The sequence below is a fragment of the Stegostoma tigrinum genome, chromosome 18 (genome assembly GCF_030684315.1).
Source record: "Stegostoma tigrinum isolate sSteTig4 chromosome 18, sSteTig4.hap1, whole genome shotgun sequence".
In the NCBI taxonomy this organism is placed as follows: Eukaryota; Metazoa; Chordata; class Chondrichthyes; order Orectolobiformes; family Stegostomatidae; genus Stegostoma; species Stegostoma tigrinum.
This window is the reverse complement of record NC_081371.1, coordinates 52,009,677-52,036,949: the sequence shown is the minus strand read 5'-3', so window position 1 is coordinate 52,036,949 and position 27,273 is coordinate 52,009,677. Positions and strand designations below refer to the sequence as shown.

The window sequence follows — 27,273 nt, the reverse complement described above, 5'->3', positions numbered from 1 at the left end:
CAAATGTGACCTGACTGTTTATGAAGAGAGGGAGAGAGAAGAATAATAATTATAGCCCAACATGGTGGGGAAATAAACTGGAGTCTGTTACAAAAGTGTGATTGCAGAATGTGATCAGAGATAATGGGAACTGCAGATGCTGGAGAATCCAAGATAACAAAGTGTGAAGCTGGATGAACACAGCAGGCCAAGCAGCATCTCAGGAGCACAAAAGCTGACGTTTTGGGCCTAGACCCTCTCTGATGAAGGGTCTAGGCCCGAAACGTCAGCTTTTTGTGCTCCTGAGATGCTGCTTGGCCTGCTGTGTTCATCCAGCTTCACACTTTGTTATCTTGGATTGCAGAATGTTTGGAAAGCATTAATAAGATTGAACAAAGATAGTATGGGTTTATGAAAGGCAAATCTTGCTTTAAGTATCCACTTGAGGATGTAGCTAATGCAGAAGGGAGAAGGAATGGATGTGGGTGTGCTTGGGATTTCGAAAGGCTTTTGATAAGGTTCCTCATTAGAAGTTAGTGGTCAAAGGTAAAGCACATGGGATGGGGGTAAGATATTCACATGGATTGAAATTGTTTCTGGCAGGAAACATGACTGAGAATAAATAGGACTTTTCTTCCAGTGGCAGACAGTGTCTACAGCAGACTATCCTATGAGGTTGGATTAGTTTAACTAGGCTTGTATTCGCTAGAGTTTAGAAGGATGAATGGGAATTTGATTAATACATATAAAAAGCTAACAGGACCAAACAGCCTAGTTTTTTTTTCATTCATTCATTCATGAGATGAGCGTGTTGCTGGCTAGGCCAGTATTTATCGCCCATCCTAGAGGGCAGTTAAGTGTCAACCACATTGCTCTGGGTCTGGAGTCACATGTAGGCCAGACCAAGCAAGGAAGGCAGTTTTCTTCCCGAAAGGAGTTAGTGAACCAGATAGGCTTTTCCAATAATGGATCCATGGTCATCATTAGACTCTAATTCCAGATTTTTAATTGAATTCAAATTCCAGCATCTGCATGTTGCAGGATTCAAATTCAGGTCCCCAGTACATAACCGGGTGCCTTGATTAACAGTCCAGAAATAATACCACTAGGCCATTAGGTGTTTTGATGCAAACAGAATGTTTTTTGCTGAGTAGGGACTGTAAAGTCAGACGTAAGGGAACCTTTGGACAGCATCAATGCCAGCATGAACCAACTGGGCAGAATGGCCTATTCCAATAGCATATTTCAGAAGCCATAAGTGAACGGTTGTCTCCACTAATGCTGGCTAAACAACTATCTGTTTCAGAGTTGCAGCATTTTGTTTATTTTGTCTCTCATTCGTTCTTCACGCAGTTTCAATACGGTTTTCTTCCCACTCGGTGGGAACTTTTGTGCTTCGTTCCCAGGGGCTGCCGGACGCCAGCCGCTGCTGCACAGCCGGAAGCGGAGAGAGCAGTGGCGGAGGTTCGAACCGGGGCACAGCGGCCCGGACTCGGCACTTTCAGGTAATGAGACCCACACCGGGACGGGCTTCACCCCCCACCCCCTACCCCACCCCTAATCTACTGCCCCTTGCCCCACTCCCTCACCCCTCACCCCAGTCTGACCCCCCCTCACCCCAGTCTGACCCCCCCCTCACCCCAGTCTGACCCCCCCCTCACCCCAGTCTGGCCTCACCCCAGTCTGACCCCCCCCCTCACCCCAGTCTGACCCCCCCCTCACCCCAGTCTGGCCCCCCCCCCCTCACCCCAGTCTGGCCCCCCCCCCCTCACCCCAGTCTGGCCCCCCCCCTCACCCCAGTCTGACCCCCCCCCCTCACCCCAGTCTGACCCCCCCCCCTCACCCCAGTCTGGCCCCCCCCCTCACCCCAGTCTGGCCCCCCCCCTCACCCCAGTCTGGCCTCACCCCAGTCTGACCCCCCCCCTCACCCCAGTCTGACCCCCCCCTCACCCCAGTCTGACCCCCCCCCCCTCACCCCAGTCTGGCCCCCCCCCTCACCCCAGTCTGGCCCCCCCCCTCACCCCAGTCTGGCCTCACCCCAGTCTGACCCCCCCCCTCACCCCAGTCTGACCCCCCCCTCACCCCAGTCTGACCCCCCCCCTCACCCCAGTCTGGCCTCACCCCAGTCTGGCCCCCCCCCTCACCCCAGTCTGACCCCCCCTCACCCCAGTCTGACCCCCCCCTCACCCCAGTCTGACCCCCCCCTCTCACCCCAGTCTGACCCCCCCCTCACCCCAGTCTGACCCCCCCCTCTCACCCCAGTCTGACCCCCCCCTCACCCCCCCCTCACCCCCCCCTCACCCCAGTCTCACCCCCCCCTCACCCCAGTCTCACCCCCCCTCACCCCAGTCTCACCCCCCCCTCGCCCCAGTCTGGCCCCCCCCCTCGCCCCAGTCTGGCCCCCCCCCCTCGCCCCAGTCTGACCCCCCCTCGCCCCTCGCCCCAGTCTGACCCCCCCTCGCCCCTCGCCCCAGTCTGACCCCCCCCTCGCCCCTGTCTGACCCCCCTCACCCCTCGCCCCAGTCTGACCCCCCCCTCACCCCAGTCTGCCCCCCCCTCACCCCAGTCTGCCCCCCCCTCACCCCAGTCTGCCCCCCCCTCACCCCAGTCTGTGCCCCCCCCTCACCCCAGTCTGTGCCCCCCCCTCACCCCAGTCTGTGCCCCCCCCTCACCCCAGTCTGTGCCCCCCCCTCACCCCAGTCTGTGCCCCCCCCTCACCCCAGTCTGCCCCCCCCTCACCCCAGTCTGCCCCCCCCCCTCACCCCAGTCTGCCCCCCCCCCTCACCCCAGTCTGCCCCCCCCCCTCACCCCAGTCTGGCCTCACCCCAGTCTGGCCCCCCCCCCCTCACCCCAGTCTGGCCTCACCCCAGTCTGGCCCCCCCCCCCCTCACCCCAGTCTGGCCCCCCCCCCTCACCCCAGTCTGGCCCCCCCCCTCACCCCAGTCTGGCCTCACCCCAGTCTGGCCCCCCCCCCTCACCCCAGTCTGGCCCCCCCCCTCACCCCAGTCTGACCCCCCCCCTCACCCCAGTCTGCCCCCCCCCTCACCCCAGTCTGGCCCCCCCCCTCACCCCAGTCTGGCCCCCCCCCCTCACCCCAGTCTGACCCCCCCCCTCACCCCAGTCTGACCCCCCCCTCACCCCAGTCTGACCCCCCCTCTCACCCCAGTCTGACCCCCCCTCACCCCCCCCTCACCCCAGTCTGGCCCCCCCCTCACCCCAGTCTGACCCCCCCTCGCCCCTCGCCCCAGTCTGACCCCCCCTCGCCCCTCGCCCCAGTCTGACCCCCCCCTCGCCCCTGTCTGACCCCCCCTCACCCCTCGCCCCAGTCTGACCCCCCCTCGCCCCTCGCCCCAGTCTGACCCCCCCTCGCCCCAGTCTGACCCCCCCCTCGCCCCTGTCTGGCCCCCCCCCTCACCCCAGTCTGGCCCCCCCCCTCACCCCAGTCTGGCCTCACCCCAGTCTGACCCCCCCTCACCCCTCGCCCCAGTCTGACCCCCCCTCGCCCCTCGCCCCTCGCCCCTCGCCCCAGTCTGGCCCCCCCCTTCACCCCAGTCTGGCCCCCCCCCTCACCCCAGTCTGACCCCCCCCTCACCCCAGTCTGACCCCCCCCCTCACCCCAGTCTGACCCCCCCCTCGCCCCAGTCTGACCCGCCCCTCGCCCCAGTCTGACCCGCCCCTCGCCCCAGTCTGACCCCCCCCTCGCCCCAGTCTGACCCCCCCCTCGCCCCTGTCTGACCCCCCCCTCGCCCCTGTCTGACCCCCCCCTCGCCCCTCGCCCCTCGCCCCAGTCTGACCCCCCCTCACCCCTCGCCCCAGTCTGACCCCCCCTCACCCCTCACCCCTCGCCCCAGTCTGACCCCCCCTCGCCCCTCGCCCCAGTCTGACCCCCACCCTCGCCCCAGTCTGACCCCCACCCTCGCCCCAGTCTGACCCCCACCCTCGCCCCAGTCTGACCCCCAATTCCCAAAGCCCATAAGACAATAAGATATAAGAAAATCTACTCCAAAACCTTAGAAATGTAACAACTGAATTAAACCATTCGGCCCATCAATTCTGCTCCCACCGTTCAATCATGACTGACATCTTTCTCATCCTCATTCTGCTGCTTTTTCTCCATAACCTCCTGAATCCCCTCACTAATGAAAGCCCTATCTGTCCCTGTCTTAAATACACCCAAAGACTTGTTTCCATTGAAGGATATGGAGGCCAAGTTCCACAGATTCACCAAGTCTCTTTGTGCTTCTGATTGATGGTCGGCACAGTGGCTCAGTGTTTAGCACTGCTGCCTCACAGCTCCAGGGATCCAGGTTCAGTTCCACCCTTGGGTAACTGTCTGTGCGGAGTTTGCGCGTTCTCCCTATGTCTGCATGGGTTTCCTCTGGGTGCTCTGGTCTCTTCCTACAGTCCAAAGATGTGCAGGCTGGGTGGATTAGTCATGCTAAATTGCCTGTAGTGTTCAGGGATGTGTAGTTAAAGGGGCTTGGGGTCTGGTAGGATGTATGAGCGTTAGTGTGGATTTGTTGGGTCAAAGGGCTTGTTTCCACACTGTAAGGATTCTATGATTCCATTTCTGGAGCCTTTCCTTGTGCCTCTAAGCTTTCTACAAAAGCGCATAACTCATGCTTTCCCATGCTACATTCCATCTGCCACTCCTTTGCCCATTCTCTTAGCCTGGCCAAGTCGTTCCGCAGCCTCCCTATTTCCTCAACACTACCTGTCCCTCCAAAAATTTGTGTCACCTGTAAACTTAGCAACAATGCCCTCAGTTCCTTCATCCAGACCATTAATGTATAAAGTGAATAGTTCTGAGGCTAACATGGACCCCTGTAGCACTGCACTAGTCACCAGCTGCCATCCTGAAAAAGACCCCTCTATCCCTGCCCTTTGCCAGTCAGCCAGTCCTCTATTCATGCCAATACCTTGCCCTTAACACCATGAGCTCTTATTGTATTTAGCATATTCCTGTGCAGCACCTTCTGGAACTGCAAGTAGATCACATCCACTGGCTTTCCTTTGTCTGACTCACTCCTTACATCTCCAAAATTGTCTAACATTGGTCAGGTGTGACCTCCCATTGACAAAGCCATGCTGACACAGCCCTACTTTACCAAGCACTTGCAAGTACTCCACAATCTTATGTCTGATAACACACTGTAAAATCTTACCAATGACCAAGGTCAGGCTAACTGGCCTACAGTTTCCTGTTTTTTGCCTCCCTCCCTTCATCAATTGAGTATTTAGATCAGTTATTTTCCAGTCCTCTGTGATCCTCCCTGACTCCAGTGATCCCTGAAAGATCACCAATGTGTCTACAATTTCCTCAGCTATCTCCTTCAGAACTCTGGGATGTAGTCCATTTGGTCCAGGTGATTTATCCACATTCAGACTTTTCAGCTTCCCCAGTACCCCTTCCTTGGTGATAAGCATGACACTCACCTCTGTCCCTGACTCACTTGAAGTTCTGGTATGCTGCTGGTGTCTTCCACTGTGAAAACTGATGCAAAGTACCTGTCCACTTCCTCTGCCATCTCTTTACTCCCTATTATTGTTCTCCAGCCTCATTTTCCAATGTCCAAAGTCCACTCTTGCCTCCCTTTTGGTATTTAAAAAACTCTTGCAGTCGTCTTTTTCAGTCTACTGTCAGATTTCATCTCGTCCGGTCTTACTGGTTTTTCAAGGCTTCCTAATCCTCTGGCTTCCCACCAAACTTCACATCTCTGCATGCTTTAGCTTTTATGCTGTCCCTGACTTCCCCTGTCAGCCATGGTGGCCTCGTTTCCCCCCCCAAGGATGTTCCTTATCCCTTGAGCTGAATTTCTGCTGCACCTTGTGAATTTCCCTCAGAAAACCCTGCCATTGCTGTTCCGCTGTCATCCCTGACAGGTTCCTCTTCCAATCAAATCTGACCCTTTCTGCACAGTCTGAAACTCACCCTTTTACCCACAGTCTAGCCCCCCCCCCATTCCCCACAGTCTAGCCCCCCCCCCATTCCCCACAGTCTAGCCCCCCCCCATTCCCCACAGTCTAGCCCCCCCCATTCCCCACAGTCTAGTCCCCCCCCCATTCCCCACAGTCTAGCCCCTCCCACTCCCCAAACTAAAAGTCTGGCCTTGTCTGTATTGAGCCTGGAAATTACTCTCTGAGAATGCACTGAAAGTTTCGGTGATTCAGTGCACAAGATAATATTGTTGATAAATCTGTGCCTGACTACAGTAGCCGAGCATTAAGTTCAGTCAGTCGATGTGATGCATTAGGGATGCGGTGAGAGAGATGCCATACTGTGCCATACGGCATTGGCAATTTTCTTTTGACGTACATAGCTTATTAGTAGTTGCTTTGCTATATAGAACTTGAGTGCTGAAGAAAAGAGACATACTGTCCAAGCTTTTCATCTTGTACTCATTAAGACAGGCACAGATTTAGTAATTGGGTGTCTGTCACGGTGAGTGTGGGATTAAGACAGTTTACAGTCTGTCTCTTTCTCAGCAGAAGTAAAGCTCATTAATTGGCAACACCTTCCCAGATCTGTTAGCTCAGAGAAAATGGGAACTGCAGATGCTGGAGAATTCCAAGATAACAAAGTGTGGAGCTGGATGAACACAGCAGGCCAAGCAGCATCTCAGGAGCACAAAAGCTGACGTTTCGGTCCTAGACCCTTCATCAGAGAGGGGGATGGGGAGACGGAACTGGTATAAATAGGGAGAGAGGGGGAGGCGGACCGAAGATGGAGAGAAAAGAAGATAGGTGGGGAGGTAGGGAGGGGATAGGTCAGTCCAGGGAAGACGGATAGGTCAAGGAGGTGGGATGAGGTTAGTAGGTAGATGGGGGTGCGGCTTGGGGTGGGAGGAAGGGATGGGTGAGAGGAAGAACCGGTTAGGGAGGCAGAGACAGGTTGGACTGGTTTTGGGATGTAGTGGGTGGGGGGGAAGAGCTGGGCTGGTTGTGTGGTGCAGTGGGGGGAGGGGAAGAACTGGGCTGGTTTAGGGATGCAGTAGGGGAAGGGGAGATTTTGAAACTGGTGAAGTCCACATTGATACCATTAGGCTGCAGGGTTCCCAGGCGGAATATGAGTTGCTGTTCCTGCAACCTTCGGGTGGCATCATTGTGGCAGTGCAGGAGGCCCATGATGGACATGTCATCTAGAGAATGGGAGGGGGAGTGGAAATGGTTTGCGACTGGGAGGTGCAGTTGTTTGTTGCAAACTGAGCGGAGGTGTTCTGCAAAGCGGTCTCCAAGCCTCCGCTTGGTTTCCCCAATGTAGAGGAAGCCACACCGGGTACAGTGGATGCAGTATACCACATTGGCAGATGTGCAGGTGAACCTCTGCTTAATGTGGAATGTCATCTTGGGGCCTGGGATAGGGGTGAGGGAGGAGGTGTGGGGGCAAGTGTAGCATTTCCTGCGGTTGCAGGGGAAGGTGCTGGGTGTGGTGGGGTTGGAGGGCAGTGTGGAGCGAACAAGGGAGTCACGGAGAGAGTGGTCTCTCCGGAAAGCAGACAGGGGTGGGGATGGAAAAATGTCTTGGGTGGTGGGGTCGGATTGTAAATGGCGGAAGTGTCGGAGGATGATGTGTTGTATCCGGAGGTTGATAGGGTGGTGTGTGAGAACGAGGGGGATCCTCTTTGGGCGGTTGTGGTGGTGGGGGAGGGGGGGCACGGGGTGTGAGGGATGTGTTGCGGGAAATATGGGAGACGCGGTCAAGGGCGTTCTCGATCACTGTGGGGGGAAAGTTGCGGTCCTTGAAGAACTTGGACATCTGGGATGTGCGGGAGTGGAATGTCTTATCGTGGGAGCAGATGCGGCGGAGGCGGAGGAATTGGGAATAGGGGATGGAATTTTTGCAGGATGTTGGGTGGGAGGAGGTGTATTCTAGGTAGCTGTGGGAGTCGGCGGGCTTGAAATGGACATCAGTTACAAGAGGTTGCCTGAGATGGAGACTGAGAGGTCCAGGAAGGTGAGGGATGTGCTGGAGATGGCCAGGTGAACTGAAGGTTGGGGTGGAAGGTGTTGAAGTGGATGAACTGTTCGAGCTCCTCTGGGGAGCAAGAGGCGGCGCCGATACAGTCATCAATGTACCGGAGGAAGAGGTGGGGTTTGGGGCCTGTGTAGGTGCGGAAGAGGGACTGTTCCACGTAACCTACAAAGAGGCAGGCATAGCTGGGGCCCATGCGGGTGCCCATGGCCACCCCCTTAGTCTGTAGGAAGTGGGAGGAGTCAAAAGAGAAGTTGTTGAGGGTGAGGACGAGTTCAGCTAGGCGGATGAGGGTGTCGGTGGAGGGGCACTGGTCGGGCCTGCGGGACAGGAAGAAGCGGAGGGCCTTGAGGCCATCTGCATGCGGAATGCAGGTGTATAGGGACTGGACGTCCATGGTGAAGATGAGGTGTTGGGGACCGGGGAATTGGAAGTCCTGGAGGAGGTGGAGGGCGTGGGTGGTGTCACGGACGTAGGTGGGGAGTTCCTGGACCAAAGGGGAGAAAATGGAGTCCAGATAGGTGGAGATGAGTTCGGTGGGGCAGGAGCAGGCTGAGACGATGGGTCGACCAGGGCAGGCAGGTTTGTGGATTTTGGGAAGGAGATAGAAACGGGCCGTGCGGGGTTGGGGAACAATGAGGTTGGAGGCGGTGGGTGGGAGGTCCCCTGTGATGATGAGGTCATGAATGGTGTTGGAGTTGATGGTTTGGTGCTCAGGTGTGGGGTCATGATCGAGGGCGCGGTAGGAGGTGGTGTCGGAGAGTTGGCGTCTGGTCTCGGCGATGTAGAGGTCAATGCGCCATACTACCACTGCGCCACCCTTGTCTGCGGGTTTGATGGTGAGGTGGGGGTTGGAGCGGAGGGCTGCCCGTTTTGCGGGGAAGAGGTTGGAGTGGGTGAGAGGGGTGGAGAGGTTGAGGCGGTTAATGTCTCGACAGCAGTTGGAGATAAAGAGGTCGAGGGAGGGTAGGAGGCCTGGGGGTGGTGTCTTTTCTCCATCTTCGGTCCGCCTCCCCCTCTCTCCCTATTTATTCCAGTTCCCTCTCCCCATCCCCCTCTCTGATGAAGGGTCTAGGCCCGAAACCTCAGCTTTTGTGCTCCTGAGATGCTGCTTGGCCTGCTGTGTTCATCCAGCCTCACATTTTATTATCTGTTAGCTCATAGTCTGGTTTCTGTTGTACTGGCTGAATGTGTCCAAAATGCAGGAATGCTCTGACTGCTGGTGTTTACCTGCTAATTAAAGTACTGCAGTAACACCGTATTCCCTTTTCTAGTTAATGCTGCTAAAACAGCATGCAGGTGAGTTAACCACTCCTGCACAATCATGTTCTCTGATTGAGTTGTCTCATTTTCCTTCCAAGTGATATTGCTTAAGTGAGTTATTTGGGGTCATTAATCATGCACCCATTTTTAAGAACACTGAGGCATTTTTACTATGATAATCATGCTCAGTAAATGCAAGTTTTTTTTATTCATTAGTGAGATGAGATGTTGCTTATTTTCCTAATTGCCCAGAGTCAACCATATTGCTGTGGGTCTGCAGTTGCATGTAGGTCAACCAGGTAAGTATTGCAATTTCCCCCTCTACAGGACCTTAGTGAACCAGTTGGGTTTTTCCCTAACAATCGACAATAGATTCATGTTCTTCGATAGATTCTTAATTCCAGATATTTTATTGAATTCAAATTCCACCATCTGCCATGGCAGGATTCAAACCCGTGGCCCCGGAATGCTATCTGGGTCTCTGGATTAACAGTCCAGCAATAATACCAATAGGCCATCGCCTCCCCTGACCATGTAGGAAGATCCTGAAAACCTTTGGGTGAAAACTGTCCCTGTTGCTGAGAAATTATTTCTGAATTTTTGGGTAAGAGATAGATCACAATGAGGTCATTTGGCACTTTGAGCCTGCTCCACCATTCAAACAGCTTAGGGTTAATTATCTACTTTGGTGCCATTTTTCCCACTATTCTCATGTCCCTTGATATCACTTTCTACCTTGAACATGCGCAATGACTCAGCCTCCAGAGACTTCTGCTTTAGAGAGTTCCCAAGAGAAGAAATTCCTCCTCGTCTCTATCGTAAATGGCCTGCCCCTGACTCTGAGAATGTATTTCCTTGTTGTAGACCCAGCAGCCTGGGGGATCAGCCTACCCACATCTATCCTGTCAATGCCTGTGAGGATTCTGTAAACTTCAATGAGCTCAACTCTCGAGAATTAACTAGGTTAGCTGAAATTCTTCTTTTAAGACAATGTGCTATTCCAAAAGATATTTTATGAGAAACCTACAAAATTTGTGAAACAAAGAATGGATTAATTGAAAATGGAGACGCACCTTTTGGAATCTGTTTTTTGCATGACACAAAGAAATGTTTTTCACTTTCCAAATTCAACTGATGACACTGCCTCAGTTTGCCTAGAATGCGTTCTGCTTATCTAAGACTAGAGGTACAGGTTGATAGAATTAAACTTTGGTCAGAAAACAATTTATGGGGACACTATTTGAGTTTGACTAGCTCAGCCTGTGTAACTTGTTGGCCCTGAGTGGTGATTAGCTTCCTGCTATTGTGTTCTGACAAGTCTTCAGTACTCATTAGTTATATTGGTCAGATATTAATAAGGAGAGATCACAGGTTTGAGTTTGCTGTTGTCATTTCCAGTGCTGAGGTCGATTCAGGTGCTCCGTCTGTTTTATCTCCTTTTTTGAGGCATCGTAATAGTTTGATAGAACTGAGTGGTTTGCTGGACCATTTCAGAAGGGAGTTAAGAGTCAGCCATGTTGCTGAGAGACTGGTGTGATACGTAGGCCATTCCTGGTAAGGTTAGCAAATTTTCCTTCATTGAGATTGAATCAGATGAGCTTTTGTGACAATCAGCAATATTCATCATTAGATTTCTAGTTCCAGATTGGTAGAGTTTGAACCGTTTTTTTTCATTCAAACCTGGTCTGCAGAACATTACCTGCATCTGTGGGTTATTAGTCCACTGACAATACCAGTTCACTGTCACCTCCCCTTAACTCATGTTATAAAGTGGAGGTTGATTGCCCCTCCCCCCCCGAGAATTAAAACCAAAACACCCAAAGAGGAGCAGCTTGACCTCTATCTGTAAAAGGTGTTTGAAATGTGGTGAAACTTGTCTTTCAGCAACTTCTACTGTTTAAATATAATAAATCCCTGACACTTACTTTACAATAAACAAGTAACAATTTATCTAACTCTAACATTGAACAAATTAACAACACTATTAACAGACCAAATAAACCCCTTCTAACTACTAACAATTCCCAAATAAAACAAGATTCTAATGGTATGCTATTCCAATAAATGAATTCCCACTTATATAAAATTAAAACAAAATAGAATTTAGTCTCAAAATTACAGCCAGGTTCTGTGCCTTCTAGAATGTTCTGTGCCTTCTCTGTGCTGTCAGGAACACCCTCACCGTTGATTTTGCTTTCAAGAATCTTAACTAGTTGTACTATAGTTACCTTTGATTTTGATGGTGCTTCCTCTAAAACTTAGAACACTGTAAGCACCAGCAATTCTCAAGAGCTGAGAGCTATAAACTCTGGCAGATGGCAGCTTGCTGTCGTGTCTTTGACCAACTGCCCTCTTCTTTTATGCCCTTGATGACATATCAGTTTCTTAGAATGGGATTGGTCCTATGTTGTCAAAACCGTCAGATTTAAATTAAATTGGCTTTTGGTATTTAAGTGCCTGGTTCAAATTGATTGCCTAAATTCAAAACTTGTTGACTTGATATCTAAACAAAATGCTGCTTGTCTTTCCAACTGTATTGCCTTTAGATATAAATGTTTCAATTCAGGTGCTGTCTGTGCTCTGGCAAATTTTCAAGCTGCTCATAGAGGTCCTTTTTAAATTGCTAAACATGGAAAAAGCACAATCTTTCAAAGGGACCACATACTGCTTTCCCCCTACCGTTTTACAAAATTCTAACTTCCTGCCTCCCAACCCACAAGTACTCTGGCCAACTTTGAATGAGAAAAATATTGATTCAGACCTGGTCTGCGGAACATTACCTGCAACTCTGGATTATTAGTCCACTGACAATACCAGTCCACTATCACCTTGCCTTAAAGGATTAACTCAAAATGAGTAGGAACAAACCCCATCTCCTATTGTCTAGCCCCTAGGTTGTGATAGTCAACCTGTTGCTTATCAGCAGTGCCTTGTCTGGCTCAGGGAATAGATAATAGTGGAAGCATCCTGGTCTGTTTCAGTGGGAACTTTCAGATTCCACTTCATTGTGCTGGTTAGTTATTAAGAAACGTTGTTAGAGTCCATCTCAATGCTGCTACGTATGGTTAGATTTGGCAGAGCTGATGTGATCTAATCTTGTTCCTTGCTGAGAATTATTGAGCTCATCCTCCCCTCATTGGTTCTTGAGGCAACTGATCTACTGTGAATTCTGTTAAACAGGGAATTTCTAGAGATTCGAATTGGTTGGTTTTGATAGTTTAGAATCCTTTGCATGGTGTTGTCTTTGTGTTTCTGGGAAGAAGTTAGTGTAGCCTGCTCAAGGTGTAGAATACCTTTCCCTGTTTTTACAAATGAGCACAATGCGCTGAGCCTATTCGTCCTGAAACAGCTGAATTGCATTGTTTAAGAGCACAGTTTTAAAATTTGGAATGAAAATCAAGTGTACCTCTCTAATTCTTTCATCAAGAGAAATGTTTTTGATCACATTCTAAGGTCAGAGAGGTTACAGAGCTGCTGTAAGGTTCATCCCAGAATCAAGCCTGATGAAGTAGTAGAGAAGTGATCCCAGTAGCTGCTGCTCAACCTGAGCTTCAATCCGCTCCTGTGCTTTCTCGACAGGTTTCCAGGCCAAAGAGATTTCAGACGCTACAGTCATGCAGAGCACATCCAATTACCTGTGGCTCATCTCTGACATCCTTGGACAAGGAGCCACTGCCAATGTCTATCGTGGACGGCACAAGGTGAGTTGTGCAGGTTCAGTACTGAAGAAACTTACCAATGTTTCCACCTTCTCCCTCCACAGAAGCTGCCTGGTCTGCTGAGCTTTGTGTTCTTTTGAGAATCTTGTAGGTTGCAGATTCAGTGTGTTTTTAAAACTCCTAGATTAAATTTGAAGCCTTTGTTTTGTAATGATGGCTGTTCCCAAGTTCACCTGAATCCGTATTTTAGTTGAAATGGGCTGGTCACAGTTCTTATTCTCAGAAGTTAGATTTTATTCTGTTATGTGGTTGTGTTGTACAGAATTTATAGTTTGTATATCCACAATTTAATGGGATCATCCGGACTGCTTTTGACATAGAGAATCGGTGAGAATTGTCCAGATTTGATCTTTTCCTGATGGGCTCTGGTTTCTTTCACCTCTCCCAAGAGTCAACAGTGGGGTGCTATGGTGTTTGCAAGGTTTACATCATGATGCTCAGGGGTATAATGAGTTTGGAGAAAGCTTATTGGATCAGTTGACCTTTCATTTTCTGTGCTCATGTAGATGTCCATGCCAGGATCCTCAGAAACTATAGAGTGCGTATATTTGTATAAATACAATCGCAACTAGTAATAGCAGAATTCAAGTAATTCCTTAAACCACAGTAATGCCTGTTGGCAATGGTATCTTGTTGATAAAATGCACTTAAAATGGTGGTGCCAATTGGCTGGATGACACAGGAAAACCAGGCTTTGTGAGATTGAAAATAGAGTATGTAGAGACAGTACAGTGTTTCTGAAGGTCAGTCTCAAAAATTGACTCATGCTATTTCCTGTACTACACTTTTCATGAGGAAGTAACTTCATTCCCATCATTGAAGTAGTTTTGAGCTGTTTCATTATTCAAGTCCTTCCCATCCCCACAGAAACCTCCTTGTGTGACTGAAAATCACATGACGTGTTCTAAAGCTGTCACTTGCGTGTGTTAAATGGAGAAGAATTCCAGACCATCATTAATTCAAGATTACCTTGCTTCATTTGTGAAGTCCGCTTGTTTCAGTTTTTAAATGAACACTTTTTTTTGGGTCTTTAGTTGGTTACAGTGCAGTAAAACCTTTGTTCCATTATCCAGTTCCCTTTTGTACACCCCAACTGAACGTATCTCCATGACAAGCCTCAGGGAAGGCATTTCAGATTCTAACAAATCACTGCACAAAAAGGTGTGTGCTCAGACCTGTTATCAAAAATCCCTTGTCATTATTCAGGAAAATTGTGTTCTGACTAACATTATTTCCTCAACTAATGCCACGAGTCAACCAAAAAAACCATAGAAGCAGAAAAAAGTTCCAGCACAGAAATAGGCCATTCAGTCTGTTGTGTCTGCACTAGCAGGTGTACTAGCCTTCCATTCTAATCCTACTTACCTTATCTGCAGCCTTGCAGGTTACAGTGCTTGGGGTGCAATTTCAGTTTTAAATGAGCTTGGGGTTTTTACCTGAACGATTGCACCAACTTCTTGTTCACCATCTTGCTGTTTGTTCATATTGCATACATTCAGTGAGGAATGATGAGAGGAGAGTGGAGTGGAACATAGTCACTATATACTGGTTGGGCCAAATGGCCTGTTTCTATGCCTTGTATTTTGTGTCAACCTATGTCATGACGGTCACGTTTGCCTATGTTAATGACTGCTGCAGCTTAAATAAAAAAAATTCATCTTGAGATGTCATACCAAGAAATTACAGCAAGTAATTGTGAGTATTGTGTAATTTTTCACAGAAAACGGGTGACCTGTATGCTGTCAAAGTATTCAACAACATCAGCTTCCTGCGTCCGGTTGAAGTACAGATGCGGGAGTTTGAGGTCCTCCGGAAATTGAACCATAAAAATATTGTAAAACTCTTCGCAGTAGAAGAGGAGGTATGGAAATTTCAGCATTTTATTCCTTACCTGTCTGATCAGTTTTGACATTGACTGCAAAGACCCTCACCCTTGTCAATAGAAAAGCTCTGTTCCCCAGTTTGGAGTTTGCATGAAGGCAGACCCAAGGGCACTTGTAATTGCTGTCTTGGGACTAGGATCCCTGGGTTCAAGTCCCACCTGCTTCTGTGTGTGTAATGGCATTTATGAACAGGTTGATTAGAGAACAAAATGAAGCAGACCCATGGATTCGTCTTCAGCATTGTCTGTGCCAGGCTGTGACTAGCCTATATACGCTATGAGTAGTGGATCTATTTTGGTGTTGACCCATAAATAATGTTCCTTTCTGATCAGGCTTCCTGAGTCATTAGACTTATTTTCCAGTTAAATCAGTGATCAATCTTCCCGCACTAGCTTTGAGGCTGTATTTTAAGTTTAAGCACTTTGAAGTCAAGTCGAGTTCTTACAACTCTTAGATAACAACGTGTAGAGCTGGATGAGCACAGCAGGCCAAGCAGCATCAGAGGAGCAGGAAAGCTGACATTTTGGGCCTAGACCCTTCAGAACCCGAAACGCCAGCTTTCCTGCTCCTGTGATGCTGCTTGGCCTGCTGTGTTCATCCAGCTCTACACCTTGTTATCTCAGATTCTCCAGCATCTGCAGTTCCTGCTGTCTCTTCTTTCAACACTTGCCTGTTTCCAATGTATCTCTGAGTCCGCATCACAACTTAACGTTTACATTGTGTACATGTTGCAGTGAATGCATTGACAGGAATCCAAAACTGACAGAAGTGAAAGTGATACTAACTGCTCTGAAGTGAAAATGATACTTAACTGTGCTATCAAACAATGATCTAGGCTGTGTTATTCAGTCTGAGTAACTCAATAACTTTAAAGTGATCCCACCAGCCCCCAAAAAACACCTTTTGAGCTTCTGCTAATAGAATGGTTAAGCTGTCAACTGGACTGCTGGTTTGTAGCTTCCTTACATCTGTTTATGATGCAAATGCTGGACTTAGGCCAACACATATATCACACTTCCCAAAAGGACCAGAGTACCTTGAGCTATTCTTAAGAGCAGAGCAGAGAGATTAAATAGCAGGTGATAAAGTGAAAAAGAAGATATTTCCACCAGGAGGAGAGTCATTAAACAGAGGACACCAGTTTAAAATAACCAGCAAAATAACTAAAAGAGAGGGAAGCACAGTTCTGCTTTTGCATTCTCTTGCAGTGTACTTCCTGTAAAGGAAATTGAAGCAGATTTTAATAAGTTTCAAAAGGGGATTTGATATCTACTTTGAAAGGAACATTTGCAGCAGCATTGTGGGTAAAGAACAAAGGGTGGGACTAATTGAAGAACTTTTTGGAAGAGTGAGTACAGGCACAATTAGCTGATTCTATGAAAAAACTGTCACAGTCCCTTCCCAGCTATGCTCTGTGCAAAATATTTAAATCCTTGCCTTAATGCCCTTCGAATGCTGATCTCAACAGACGGTACTTCATATCAGTGGGGGGTTTGGCTGTGTAAAAAAGTCTTCACACAAATTAGTAAATTGTTACATTAACTGATTAGTCAGCCGTGGTGAATGAGCATCTTCTTGAGTTGCATTGTGTTCTCATTATTCAAGCACGTTCTTTGTGCAAGGATGATTCCGATGATTTTGTGTCCCTTTTCTTCCATGATACATCTGCCAATACAGCTTTTATTCTTGTGAACTTGCAAAACAGTGCAGGGAGTTATTAGTTTTCCCCGGCATGCAGACATCAGTCGTCATGCTACCCATTGCCTGGTTTGGCATGTGAACCAACGCAGACATTATGATGTGGCTGCTGCTAAATACAAACAAGTGTTCAGTGGGTTCACGTGAGAAGTAGGCATATTATCCATCTAGTTTATGGAGTACACTGTGTCTGACTCCTGCGGAAAATACTATCATTGGCACGTGTTGAAACATATAAGATCCTGATGGCTGCGCTTTTCCTGGAGGACATGGAAAGGAAATATTTAGAGCTAGAGGTCACTGTTTGAAAATAAAGGGCCATTTAAAAATTAAAGATGAGAAATCTTTTCTTACTAAAGTTATGAGTCTTTGAAACATTCTTCTTCAAAGGGCAGTGGAAACAGTCTTTGAGTATTTTTGAGGCAGCGGTAGGTAGTAAGGGGGTGAAAGGTTATTGGGGCAAAGGCAAGAATGTGAGGTAATCAAAAGAGCCATGACCCTATTGACTGGCAAAGCAGACTTGAAGGGCAGAGTGGCCTACACCAGCACCTAATTCGAATGTTTGTGAAAACCCCGACTTACCTGCAGTTCTGAGGAAGGATCACCTGACCCGAAACATTAACTCTGTTTTCTCCTCCACAGGTGCTGCCAGACCTGCTGAGCTTTTCCAGCAACTTTGTTTTTGTTCCTGATTTACAGCATCCGCAGTTCTTTTGGTTTTTATGCCAACTTTCATGTTACTCTTGTCTAGCCCTCTCTAGACCTCTCCTCCTAACTCCAGAATTTGGTCTTCCAAATTTCCATACAAGTGTGTTACTTACCGCACTGAGATGGAGGGGAGGTGGTGATGTGGAGTTACGTCACTGGATTAGTAATCCTGGGCAAGTGCAGTTGAATCCCACCATGACAGATCATCAGAAAGTTGGGGTAAAATGTTGGTGACCATGTAATCACTGTCACTTGTCATTAAAAGCCAATCTGGTTCACTAATAGCCTCTCTTTCCTTTAGAGAAGATGACCTGCCATCCTCGCCCTGCCTGGCTGGTGTATGATTCCCGGACTCTTATTGACTGACTGTTAACTGCCCTTCGGGTAGTAAGGGGTGGGCAATTAAAGCCAATGACAACGCATGAATGAATTAAACAAAAACAAAGAAGACCTCCCCTATCGATGGGGCATTATACGGAGTCTCCCTCCAGTTCCATGACACTACTGCAGAAGAGTAGGACAGTCCTCCCTGATGTCCTGACCATAAAAGGATTATCTTGCTATTTATCTTGTTAGACTTCGCTGCATGCAAATTGGCTGCTGTGTTTCTTGTATCGCAACAGTGATAACACGTGAAAATTGGCTATCAAAAGCGCTGTGATGTATTAAAATACAGTACCAGCTCTGCTTTATTCTGAAACTTCTATATGTTGTGTTGAACTGGCTCTCTGAATGAGGCTGACCTCTCCTTCTTGACTACTCTTAGCAGTTTGGTTCCCTTATCTGAAGAAAAATGTACTGGCACTGGAGGCAGTCCAGATGAGGTTGACAATTGATTCTAGGTATGTAAGGACTTTCAGATGAAGGGAGATTGAATTGGTTAGGTTCGTTCTCATCAAGAATGAAAGGAGACTGTATTGAAACATAAGATTTATAGGGAAACGTGATAGGTTAGATGCGAGGGGCTCATTTTTCCTTGTAGACAAGTGTAGGACCAGAGGGCATTATCTCAGAGTAAAAGGTCACTTATTTAAGACTCATGAGAAGGAAGATTTTCTCTCAGTATGGACCGTCAGACCTCTGGGCTGAAATTGGCTGTACAGCCCATTGGGTTTGCGCCATCATTCAATGAGATCATGGCTGATCTAATGATCCACAATTCCCTTTCACTGCCTTTTCCCATAACCCTTGATTCCCTTACTGATTTTAAGATAAATTCTGTTTCACTCAGCCCTGAGTGTGTTTGACCACCACGCTCGGTGGTAGATGTGGTGATGGTCCAGGTCCTTGGGTTGTGGTTGTGCTGATTATCAACCTCTTTACTCTGTAACCTGCTTTACTTTCCTCCATCCAACTCTTTACCTGGATATGATACGCGATTGTTGCCAGCTGTTGCTTTGTCACTCCAATATATTTAATGCTGGGGCATTCCTTTTGCTTCTGTTTGCTTCACTCTCTTGGTAGCTGCTGTACCATCCTCTGCTTTAGCACTATCGAGCTCCCTTTGCAAACTCTTTGTTTTTTTTTGTCCATCTTTCCTCCAACAATTTCTGTCGCTTCAACATTTTTTGCAGTTGTGTATATCCTTTATTTGTACCTTCAAATGATTTCTCGCTTCTTTGAAGGTCTACGCTATTGCTCATTCACCCGTTTCAACTCTTCCCTGATGTACAGAGGTGTGTTTGCTCAGCTTCTCTTGCAGCATGCTTCATTTAGTCAGACGTAGCTAGGAGTTGATTGGCGAGATCTGTCATGTGGCGAGACTCCCTGCATTCCATTCTCTGATGTGATTGGGTGATTTTACCCTCTTAAGAATTTTTGAACAGCAGTTGTGCTAACTTTGTTGCCTCTAAAACTTCCTTCTGTTATACTTCAGATCTCCAGCAGAAATAAAGTACTTGTCATGGAATTTTGTTCTTGTGGAAGCTTGTACACTGTGCTGGAGGAAGCAGACAATGCATTTGGCCTACCTGAATCTGAGTTCCTGATCGTGTTGCGAGATGTGGGTAAGTTCCTGATAATTTGACTACCAGCCAAGTATGTGATTTGTGGCTTGAATGAAAGTGCTATTTCCCACAGATGGGAAGAATTTAAAACATTGTATTGTTGGAGAGGTAGGTGGTAATGTATTCTTTTCTCCAAACCCATTTGTTGAATATCCCCAGTTATCAGCAAACTATGTTAGATCAAGGTTTAGTAATATATAAAGAAACAAATTTGTTTTTTTAAATTGAAAGCAATGGTGAATTTATTTTCCTCGTCTTGTGGAATTTGGAAACTTTAGTTCATTTTCTAAGACTTTCTCACATTTTTTTTAAATCTAATCCTTCACTCCCAAGATCATTGATTCCCTCATTTAGACTGGTTGCTGCAGCCACTCTTCCATATCTCTTTGGTTGTATGGTGTTAATGACATGATCCCAAAGCTCAGGCATTGCACTGGGGGCATGAGTTCAAATCCCATCACATATTGAATTGAAAACCAATCTCATTAAACTGTTGTTTAAAAAAAATCCCTATGGTTCCCTAGTGTCCTTTAGGGAAGGAAATTAGCCATCCTTACCCAGTCTGCTCTACATGTGACTCCAGACCCCAGTGGTTGACTCCACTGTCTGCAAAGGTGGCTTGAGCAAGCCTGTCAGTTCAAGCCCAGTTAACGATGTTGGCTATGTCTGCTCAAGAAACTACAACTAGTTCACGTGCATCCACTGTGAATAAACGCAACTGAGTGAACCAGACTCCATCTTCATTCAGTGCCCTCTTGCAATTCCAATAGTTGTTATGTATTGGCATTGATCCCAAGGGTACTGGGAGCAGTCATGAAAGAGCAATGAAATTATTCTGTTTAAAAAGCTCAACTCATAACCAGCTGGGGTAAACCTCTTCAGTATGGAATGTCTGTCGTTAAGGATTGATGGCATGCTCCATTTTCCTTCTAACTGCCTCTGAATTTGACTGGAGTCTACCATGTTTCTCCCGACAGTGGCAGGCATGAACCACCTGCGAGAGAATGGGATTGTCCACAGGGACATCAAGCCTGGAAATATCATGCGTGTAATTGGAGAGGATGGACAGTCAGTTTACAAGCTCACTGACTTTGGAGCAGCCAGAGAATTGGAGGATGATGAGCAGTTTGTTTCACTTTATGGAACCGAGGAGTATTTAGTAAGAAGCACTTTTCATTTTTTTTTAAAAATATGCGTCAGATTTTGAAATCAGCAGTTGGGGTTCCAACTCAAAGATCAAATCACGGCCTCTGTCATTATGTCAGTCTTGCTTATTTTCTTTCGGTGGTTCCCAACTCCAGGTCCGATTTATCCTCCTCCTGCCGCAAAGATATACTGTTACTTTTTCTTGGTGTCTCCTCAGATTGAAAACTGCTTTGCGTGGAGTTAGCTGAGAAAAGAGCAGGAAGTATTTGAATGTTAGGAGAGGGGTAGATTGATTGGGCGTGAACCCTGTATGCACATGTGCATTTTGATGGCAAAAATAGAGAAGACAGTTCTTGCTTGGCAGATGAGAGTCGAGATAAGGTGGAGGATTTCTGAGTGTGAATGTCTAGGTTAGCCAGGCAGTAAGTAAAAGCCAAGAAAGAGAGAATTGAAAAACACTACATCTATGTAAAACTTTGGTTTGGCAGCATTTTGAGTGCTTGCATGCATTTCTGGTCAGCGTATTCTGAAAGCATCTGTTTGCTGGTGCCAGCAAACTGCCTGAATGCATACAATAATAAGATGATTAATGAATATTAAAAAACAAAGTTTCACTTGTTGCATTTTATTTATGTGACCACTGTAAAATAATATCACAATATGTTGGTTAATTAAAAATGCTCAATCTTTTTAACTAAAACATGTGACTATTTTGTCTGCATATGCACACATACACACAATATTAAACTGATTTTTGAAATTTAAAATAAAAATCCTCCTTTTTACAGTTCATTTCTATGAGTGATGTACAGTTTCATTAAAATATTATCATTAATTGATAATTGTAAATATTTGTAACTATGAGAGATATCAATAATGTGCTTGTTCATTGGTATCAGCAAGTGAAACCATTACAGAAAGAATGTGGAGGAACTGGAAGAGGGTGCAGAGGGATTAACAAGAATAGTTCCAGAATAGTGTGGGTTTATATACCAGGGGAGGATTGATAGGGTGTTTCTCATAACTGTAGGTTATTCATGTCAGATAGTCGTCAAGGAATCTATTGGAAAAGTGAGGAGAAATTTCACTATCCGTAGAAAGCTGAGATTGCAGAACTTGCTATTATAAGGAGTGGCTGATGCAAGTAATATTAGGTGAATTTTAGAGGAAGCTAGATAAATAAACAAGGAAGAAGTGCTTGCAATGAAAGATTTGGATAAGGAAAGGTAGGAGACCTGAATGGAAAACAAATAGTGCAATGGACTGTTTGGATCAAATTTCCTATGTGTAAACCCTTGTAAAATGTAATCCTGCCTTCCAGTAGTCTGCTGATAGGCACCTACTAATTTGTTGGCCGAGGTACTGGGAGTGACCAATCAAGGTCCAGTCAAGAATCGTGATCAGGAGGAACCTCAGATGGAGTTTTGTAAAGAATTATTTCAGGCCCTGTATGGTTTTCTGGCAAAATGAGAAATCCAAGTCGACGTGACGTAATGTTTGATATTCGAATGCGAAAGGGTAATAAATAGCTGATGCTAATGTAGCATGAGATTGGCTTCCGTCAGCATGTTCAGAGTTGTTCTGATGGGAGATTGAAGTTGATCCTTTTGAGAATTCATCAATCCACTTAGAGGAACATGGATGCTCTTGTCCGATGAATCTGGCATTTGGGGCAGTTGTCAATTTGCTGTTGCGAGATAGCTCACTCACCATTTGATATAAGGGGACAGGTGACCCTCTCAAAGAATTGTGTTTCCTAGCTTTCACCCTATGAATTTTATGTGAAAACGGGTATGATTAGGGGCAATATTTTATGTCCTTAAGTGATAAACTAATGCTGATGGAATCAGTTGTCAGGCCTTGTTGGCCTTTATCCATTTCTACTCCAGTCGAGCAAAGAGAAACTAACTGAAGAATAACAATCTGATTAGCATCCAGATATGTATGAACGAGCAGTGTTAAGAAAACCTCAACAGAAAATGTATGGAGCGACTGTCGATCTATGGAGCATTGGAGTTACATTTTACCATGCAGCTACTGGCAGTCTCCCATTTAGACCTTTTGAGGGACCCCGCAGGAACAAGGAAGTAATGTAAGTTCAAATAATTTTTTTCTGATGAAGGGTCTAGGCCCGAAACGTCAGCTTTTGTTCTCCTAAGATGCCGCTTGGCCTGCTGTGTTCATCCAGCTCTGCACTTTGCTATCATGAATGTCATAACAGCCAGGTTCAATTATGATTTGGGTGCATGAAGTCAGTTTTATCATACAATATATTTTGGGATAAAATGATGGCAGGACAAACCCCATAGAGCAATATATGGGGTTCAGAAATGTGTGCATGTATATACACATTTATGCATTAGCCAATCCAGCACTGTATATCAGCCACTGTCCCATCTGCAAGAACTGTATAACTCTTTATTTGATTTTGGTTGTGAACCAGTTAGAACCTCCCACAGTTTTATGTAAACAAACCAAAGCAGGCTTATTTATCTTCTGTTCAAAGATCTGCCTTATGACCCCCACCCCCATTAATACATTTCTTACCTAGAAGCTTAATGTCTACAGAGTTCTGCTTGCTATGTCGTGAACTGCACACTGCAGTGTATCTTTAAATTCTGCCACCTCATATCTTGTCCATTTACTGCAGTCTTCCCTGATGACTCTCCTCTCTGTCAAATCTGCATTGAGCCACCATTCCTGAATCTTTGAATTCCAAATGCTTCCTTTAGTGTTGATTACCGGACCCTCTTCCCTTACCAGTTACATAGCAAGAGAAACCTGCCTCTTTATGGGTAACCCATCACCACCTTCAAAATTCACTCCCTCTGCCAATCCATGAGAGCAGCCACATGTACCACCTACGAGATGCATTGTCTCCTTTGACAAAAACCTCTAAACCGCATAACCTCTAACACCTTGAAGGATAAGGGCAGCAGATGTGTGCGGACAGTGCCACCTGCAATTTCTCCTCCAAGCCACACACCATCTTGATTCGGAGCTCTGTTGCTGTTCCATCACTTCTGTAGGGTCAAGGTCCTGAACTTCCCTTCCTGACAGTGGGCACTGTGAGAAGGCAGTTCACCAGCACTGTGACAAGTGAAATGAGCGGGAATGTTCACTTAGCCAATGAAGCCCATATAACCGCGAAAGGATCTTTCTAAGCGTATGTTTTACTGTTCCTATGAAACTGTCATCCTGTCTTGGTTATGCCACCAGCTTAGGATTTAGAGTCTCCAATGTCTTCCCAAATCCTTTGGACCAACTTACAAAGCTATCCTTACAGCCTGCCTTTCGAACCATGTTAATTTAGTAACAGAGTAAGGAGACAGTCATTTGAAACTGGAATTCCTCACTACAGAGTGGTGGAGGCTAGCTCACTGCAAATATTTGAAGAGGAAGCAGATAGATTGTTGAAATATTGGGAAGTTAAGGACTATGAGGAGCAGACACCAAAGAGGAGTTGAGGCCTAGGCTGGACCTGTCATAATCTTGTTGAATGATGAGACAGGCTTCAGGGGCTGAAAAGCTCATTCTTGCCCACTGTCCTAATTCATCTTCCTTCTGGTGGACCTTGAGATATTTCTGACAATAAGATTTTGTTAAAATATTGTGGCTTGTGCTTGTAATTGTGACATTATCCTTGTAAAAGATCCAAAGTTAGTGTCTGTGTATCGTATTTCAGGTACAAAATAATCACAGAAAAACCCCCAGGAACAATATGCGGGGTTCAGAAATCAGAAAACGGGCCTATTGTTTGGCATCGTGAGTTACCAGTGTCTTGCAGTCTTTCCAAGTAAGTCTGCACTTTGAAAAACATTAGCTTGCACATTGATAATTGTTCTTTATTATGATCAGTGATCTTAGGTAAAGTTAATACAAGTGGCGCCGTATAATCATTGGAGTTTTGATGGTTGCTTTAGGCTTCATGTTTAGGTAGAGATGAAAAATAGAGTCATTTGATTTGAATGTAAATTCTGTCTGCTGAGAAATGAATAAATAACAAACAATTCTTTAAAAATGATCTTGTACCTTTCTCCCCCTTTCTCCCCTAATTTTATACTGTTTCTCTGACCAAATATTCCAGCTGCAACCTGGCCCTGGGTCTGTTGGAAAAAACTGAGTTTTATGTTGGATGTTCTGCCATGATTCCAGATCTAGATCGTTTTTATGTGTATCCTCAGCTGATAATGTCTCAAAATTCCTCCATCTTCAGACTGGGGGTGGTATGTAAGCTGAATGAAAAACTGGGAGATTTTACCTGTGTCCTTTTATATGATTCCTTGTGCTTTATCATTGGTGAATCCTTTACCTGTAAGAATGTCAATATTTTCACAACTTTTCAGGATAGCTCTTGTAACCACTGCAATGATTTAAAACATGCCCATGAAGTGCCTTGTGTGTGGTTGGAGACAGTTGTTGTGTTTCCCGCTGTTGTGTGCTAGTTTGTTCTGTGTTTTCAATCTACGCTGTTGGTGAAGAAGTGGGCCAAGTCTGTCAGTCATTTTCTGTCATGAGACAGTCTCTCCATCAACAGGGTTTTAGCTGTACCTCCATGTGGTGACACATGGAATTCGAGTCCCCTGTCAGCCTAGACTGAAGCTTTGGAGGAAATCTCTAGCTGTGGAGGCCAAACATCCTCGATACAGTCCCATTGGCATATGGACATGCCCTGGCCCTCATGAACCAAACTCCCATCTTTGGACAGATAGTTCCACTGACCAGTCAATACCTTGGGAGATTTGAAGGCTACATGGATTGACCCTGATAAAATATTTTGAGTGGAACCCAAAGGAGCCAGACTGAAGTCTCAATTTGACATCCTTTTAACAACTCCTGTGGCAAAACCCATGCCAGATATAGTACTCTTTCAGACTCCACCTGGGGGGTCAAGGGGGATCTCTGAGATTTGGACTGCCCATGATCTGTCTAAGTTTTGTGCAAATTTGTAGTCTGGAGAAGATACTGTAATTTTTCTGCAGAGTTATAACACTATACGGAGACAACAGTTATAAGTGATGAGCTCAACTTGATCAGTGTAGAGAACGGGTGTTACAGACTGTCGGAGCTATCGCTATATCCCACTGGCCAGCTGCTGCCCACCTCAAGTTGAGGTAACCCAGCTAATAAGGTGCTGACTTGCCATAGTCTCTCTGCTTCACAGATACGTGAAGCTTCAAGTCAAGAAATTAAAAGAATTTTGTAAACTTTTGGATTGGTAAGCTGGAACATCAGTAGTATGTGAACAGGACTGACTGACAATTTGCAGTGAGTTGATAATCTGTGTTGTAAGAGAGTTATAATTCACACAAAACTTGATAGATGGAACATCAAATAACTTTCCTACGTGAGAAGAGGCTTAGGAGACCTGATCATTTAAAGAAAATCATTGTATGTTCATCTGTCAGGGAAAGAGTTCAAAGGGAATGTTGAAGTAAGATGTAGGCCTCATTGTATGGCACTTGCTACACTCTATGATGGAATAATCCTCAAATATTTCAGAATGTGTTTTCTTCATCCTCCATCAGAGCTCTGCAGCGTCATTCAAATCTGATTTTTACTGGGCAATTGTGTAAAAATATACCAGAAATAACTTGAAGACTTTTTTTTTTCATTTTGAAGTGATTGGCTTTAGAACAGCAAGACATTTCACTGTTCTTTCTCTCCACAGAGGCCTGCAGTCCCTGTTGACTCCTATTCTGGCAAACATTCTTGAAGCTGATCAGGAGAAGTGCTGGGGTTTTGATCAGTTTTTTGCAGAAACCAGTGATGTTTTGCACAGGATAGTGATACACATTTTCTCTCTGCAGCAAGTGACATTGCACAAAATTTACATTCACAGCTACAACACGTATGTATAATACCAAGTGTGAAAATTGTGCAAATTTTCAATTGTAGCATTTTGTTTTCTACTGGTCAATGATCTATTTAGAAAACGGATATGAATACAAAGCAAAATTGTCCTTCTTGAGTTGTTCTTAGTCTTGGCTTGTCAAGGTGGTTCATTATTGCTTTTGGAAAATCTGTTCTCTATGTTGTCACTCCCTGTACACTTGAGGTGGCTGGAGCAAGATTCATAATATGACTTGGTACTGATAAGACAGTATCATAGGCTAATATTGTCCTGTGTTTTAAATCGAGAAATATGACCATCGTTTTAACAGTTCGTTTAAAATAGCTGTAAAAATGACCTCATAAAAGCAACGTGAGAGTACAAGGGGTCCCTAGTTTACTAACATGCAACTTACGAATGCATGTTGTGACCCCATACAGGGCTGCAATTTTAAATATCAGACACATAAGTACAGGATATGTTTATGAACATCTGCTTTATGTTGTCCTGCGTTGTGTTCTGACTTGCGTACAAAACAACTTGCAGCCAAGCTCAGGAACAGAACCCCCTCTCAACCGGGTGTTGCCTGTATGAGTAATGTATAATATACCCGTTGATCTCTTGTGGATATTCAGAGTTTCAGCTGTCCTCACTCGCCTCTGAACCAGAGGTTTCCTAGTTCAAGCCTTACTCCAAGACTTGAGCATAGAAATTAAGGTTGATGTGTCACTGCAAGGAGTGCTGCACTGTCACTGATGCTGTTTTGCTGCTGAGATATTAGACCACGTCTGTTATATCAGTTGGACATGAAAGATCTTATTGTAGAGTTTTGAACTCGAGTAGGGGAGTTAACCATGGTGTCCTGACCAATATCAGTCATAAAATAATATTCTGGGATGTATCCCATTGTATGTTTTTCTTTCAGTTTAACTTCACTGGTTAACCATGGCCGGATTATCCCCATCTTAGAATCCTCCTTCCTCACTGGGATATATCTTTGCTATGAGTCATGAACTATTTTCTTAAACTCTTATCATCATTCTTCAACTGTCTTTACTGCTAACCT

General features: G+C 46.1%; 1 protein-coding gene across 2 annotated transcripts in view; it reads left to right on the top strand.

Moving 5' to 3' along the window:
- Window positions 1-1,397: 1,397 nt before the first annotated feature.
- Window positions 1,398-27,273, top strand: part of tbk1 (TANK-binding kinase 1) — a 55,713-nt gene continuing 29,837 nt past the window's right edge. For both annotated transcript variants that reach the window (XM_059652538.1, XM_059652537.1), the window contains exons 1-8: window positions 1,398-1,484; window positions 12,794-12,915; window positions 14,654-14,794; window positions 19,099-19,228; window positions 20,206-20,387; window positions 22,306-22,466; window positions 24,060-24,170; window positions 26,046-26,225. In XM_059652538.1, coding sequence (XP_059508521.1) covers window positions 12,829-12,915; window positions 14,654-14,794; window positions 19,099-19,228; window positions 20,206-20,387; window positions 22,306-22,466; window positions 24,060-24,170; window positions 26,046-26,225 — 992 coding nt within the window. In that variant the 5' untranslated portion in view covers window positions 1,398-1,484; window positions 12,794-12,828. The remainder of the gene's footprint in view (window positions 1,485-12,793; window positions 12,916-14,653; window positions 14,795-19,098; window positions 19,229-20,205; window positions 20,388-22,305; window positions 22,467-24,059; window positions 24,171-26,045; window positions 26,226-27,273) is intronic.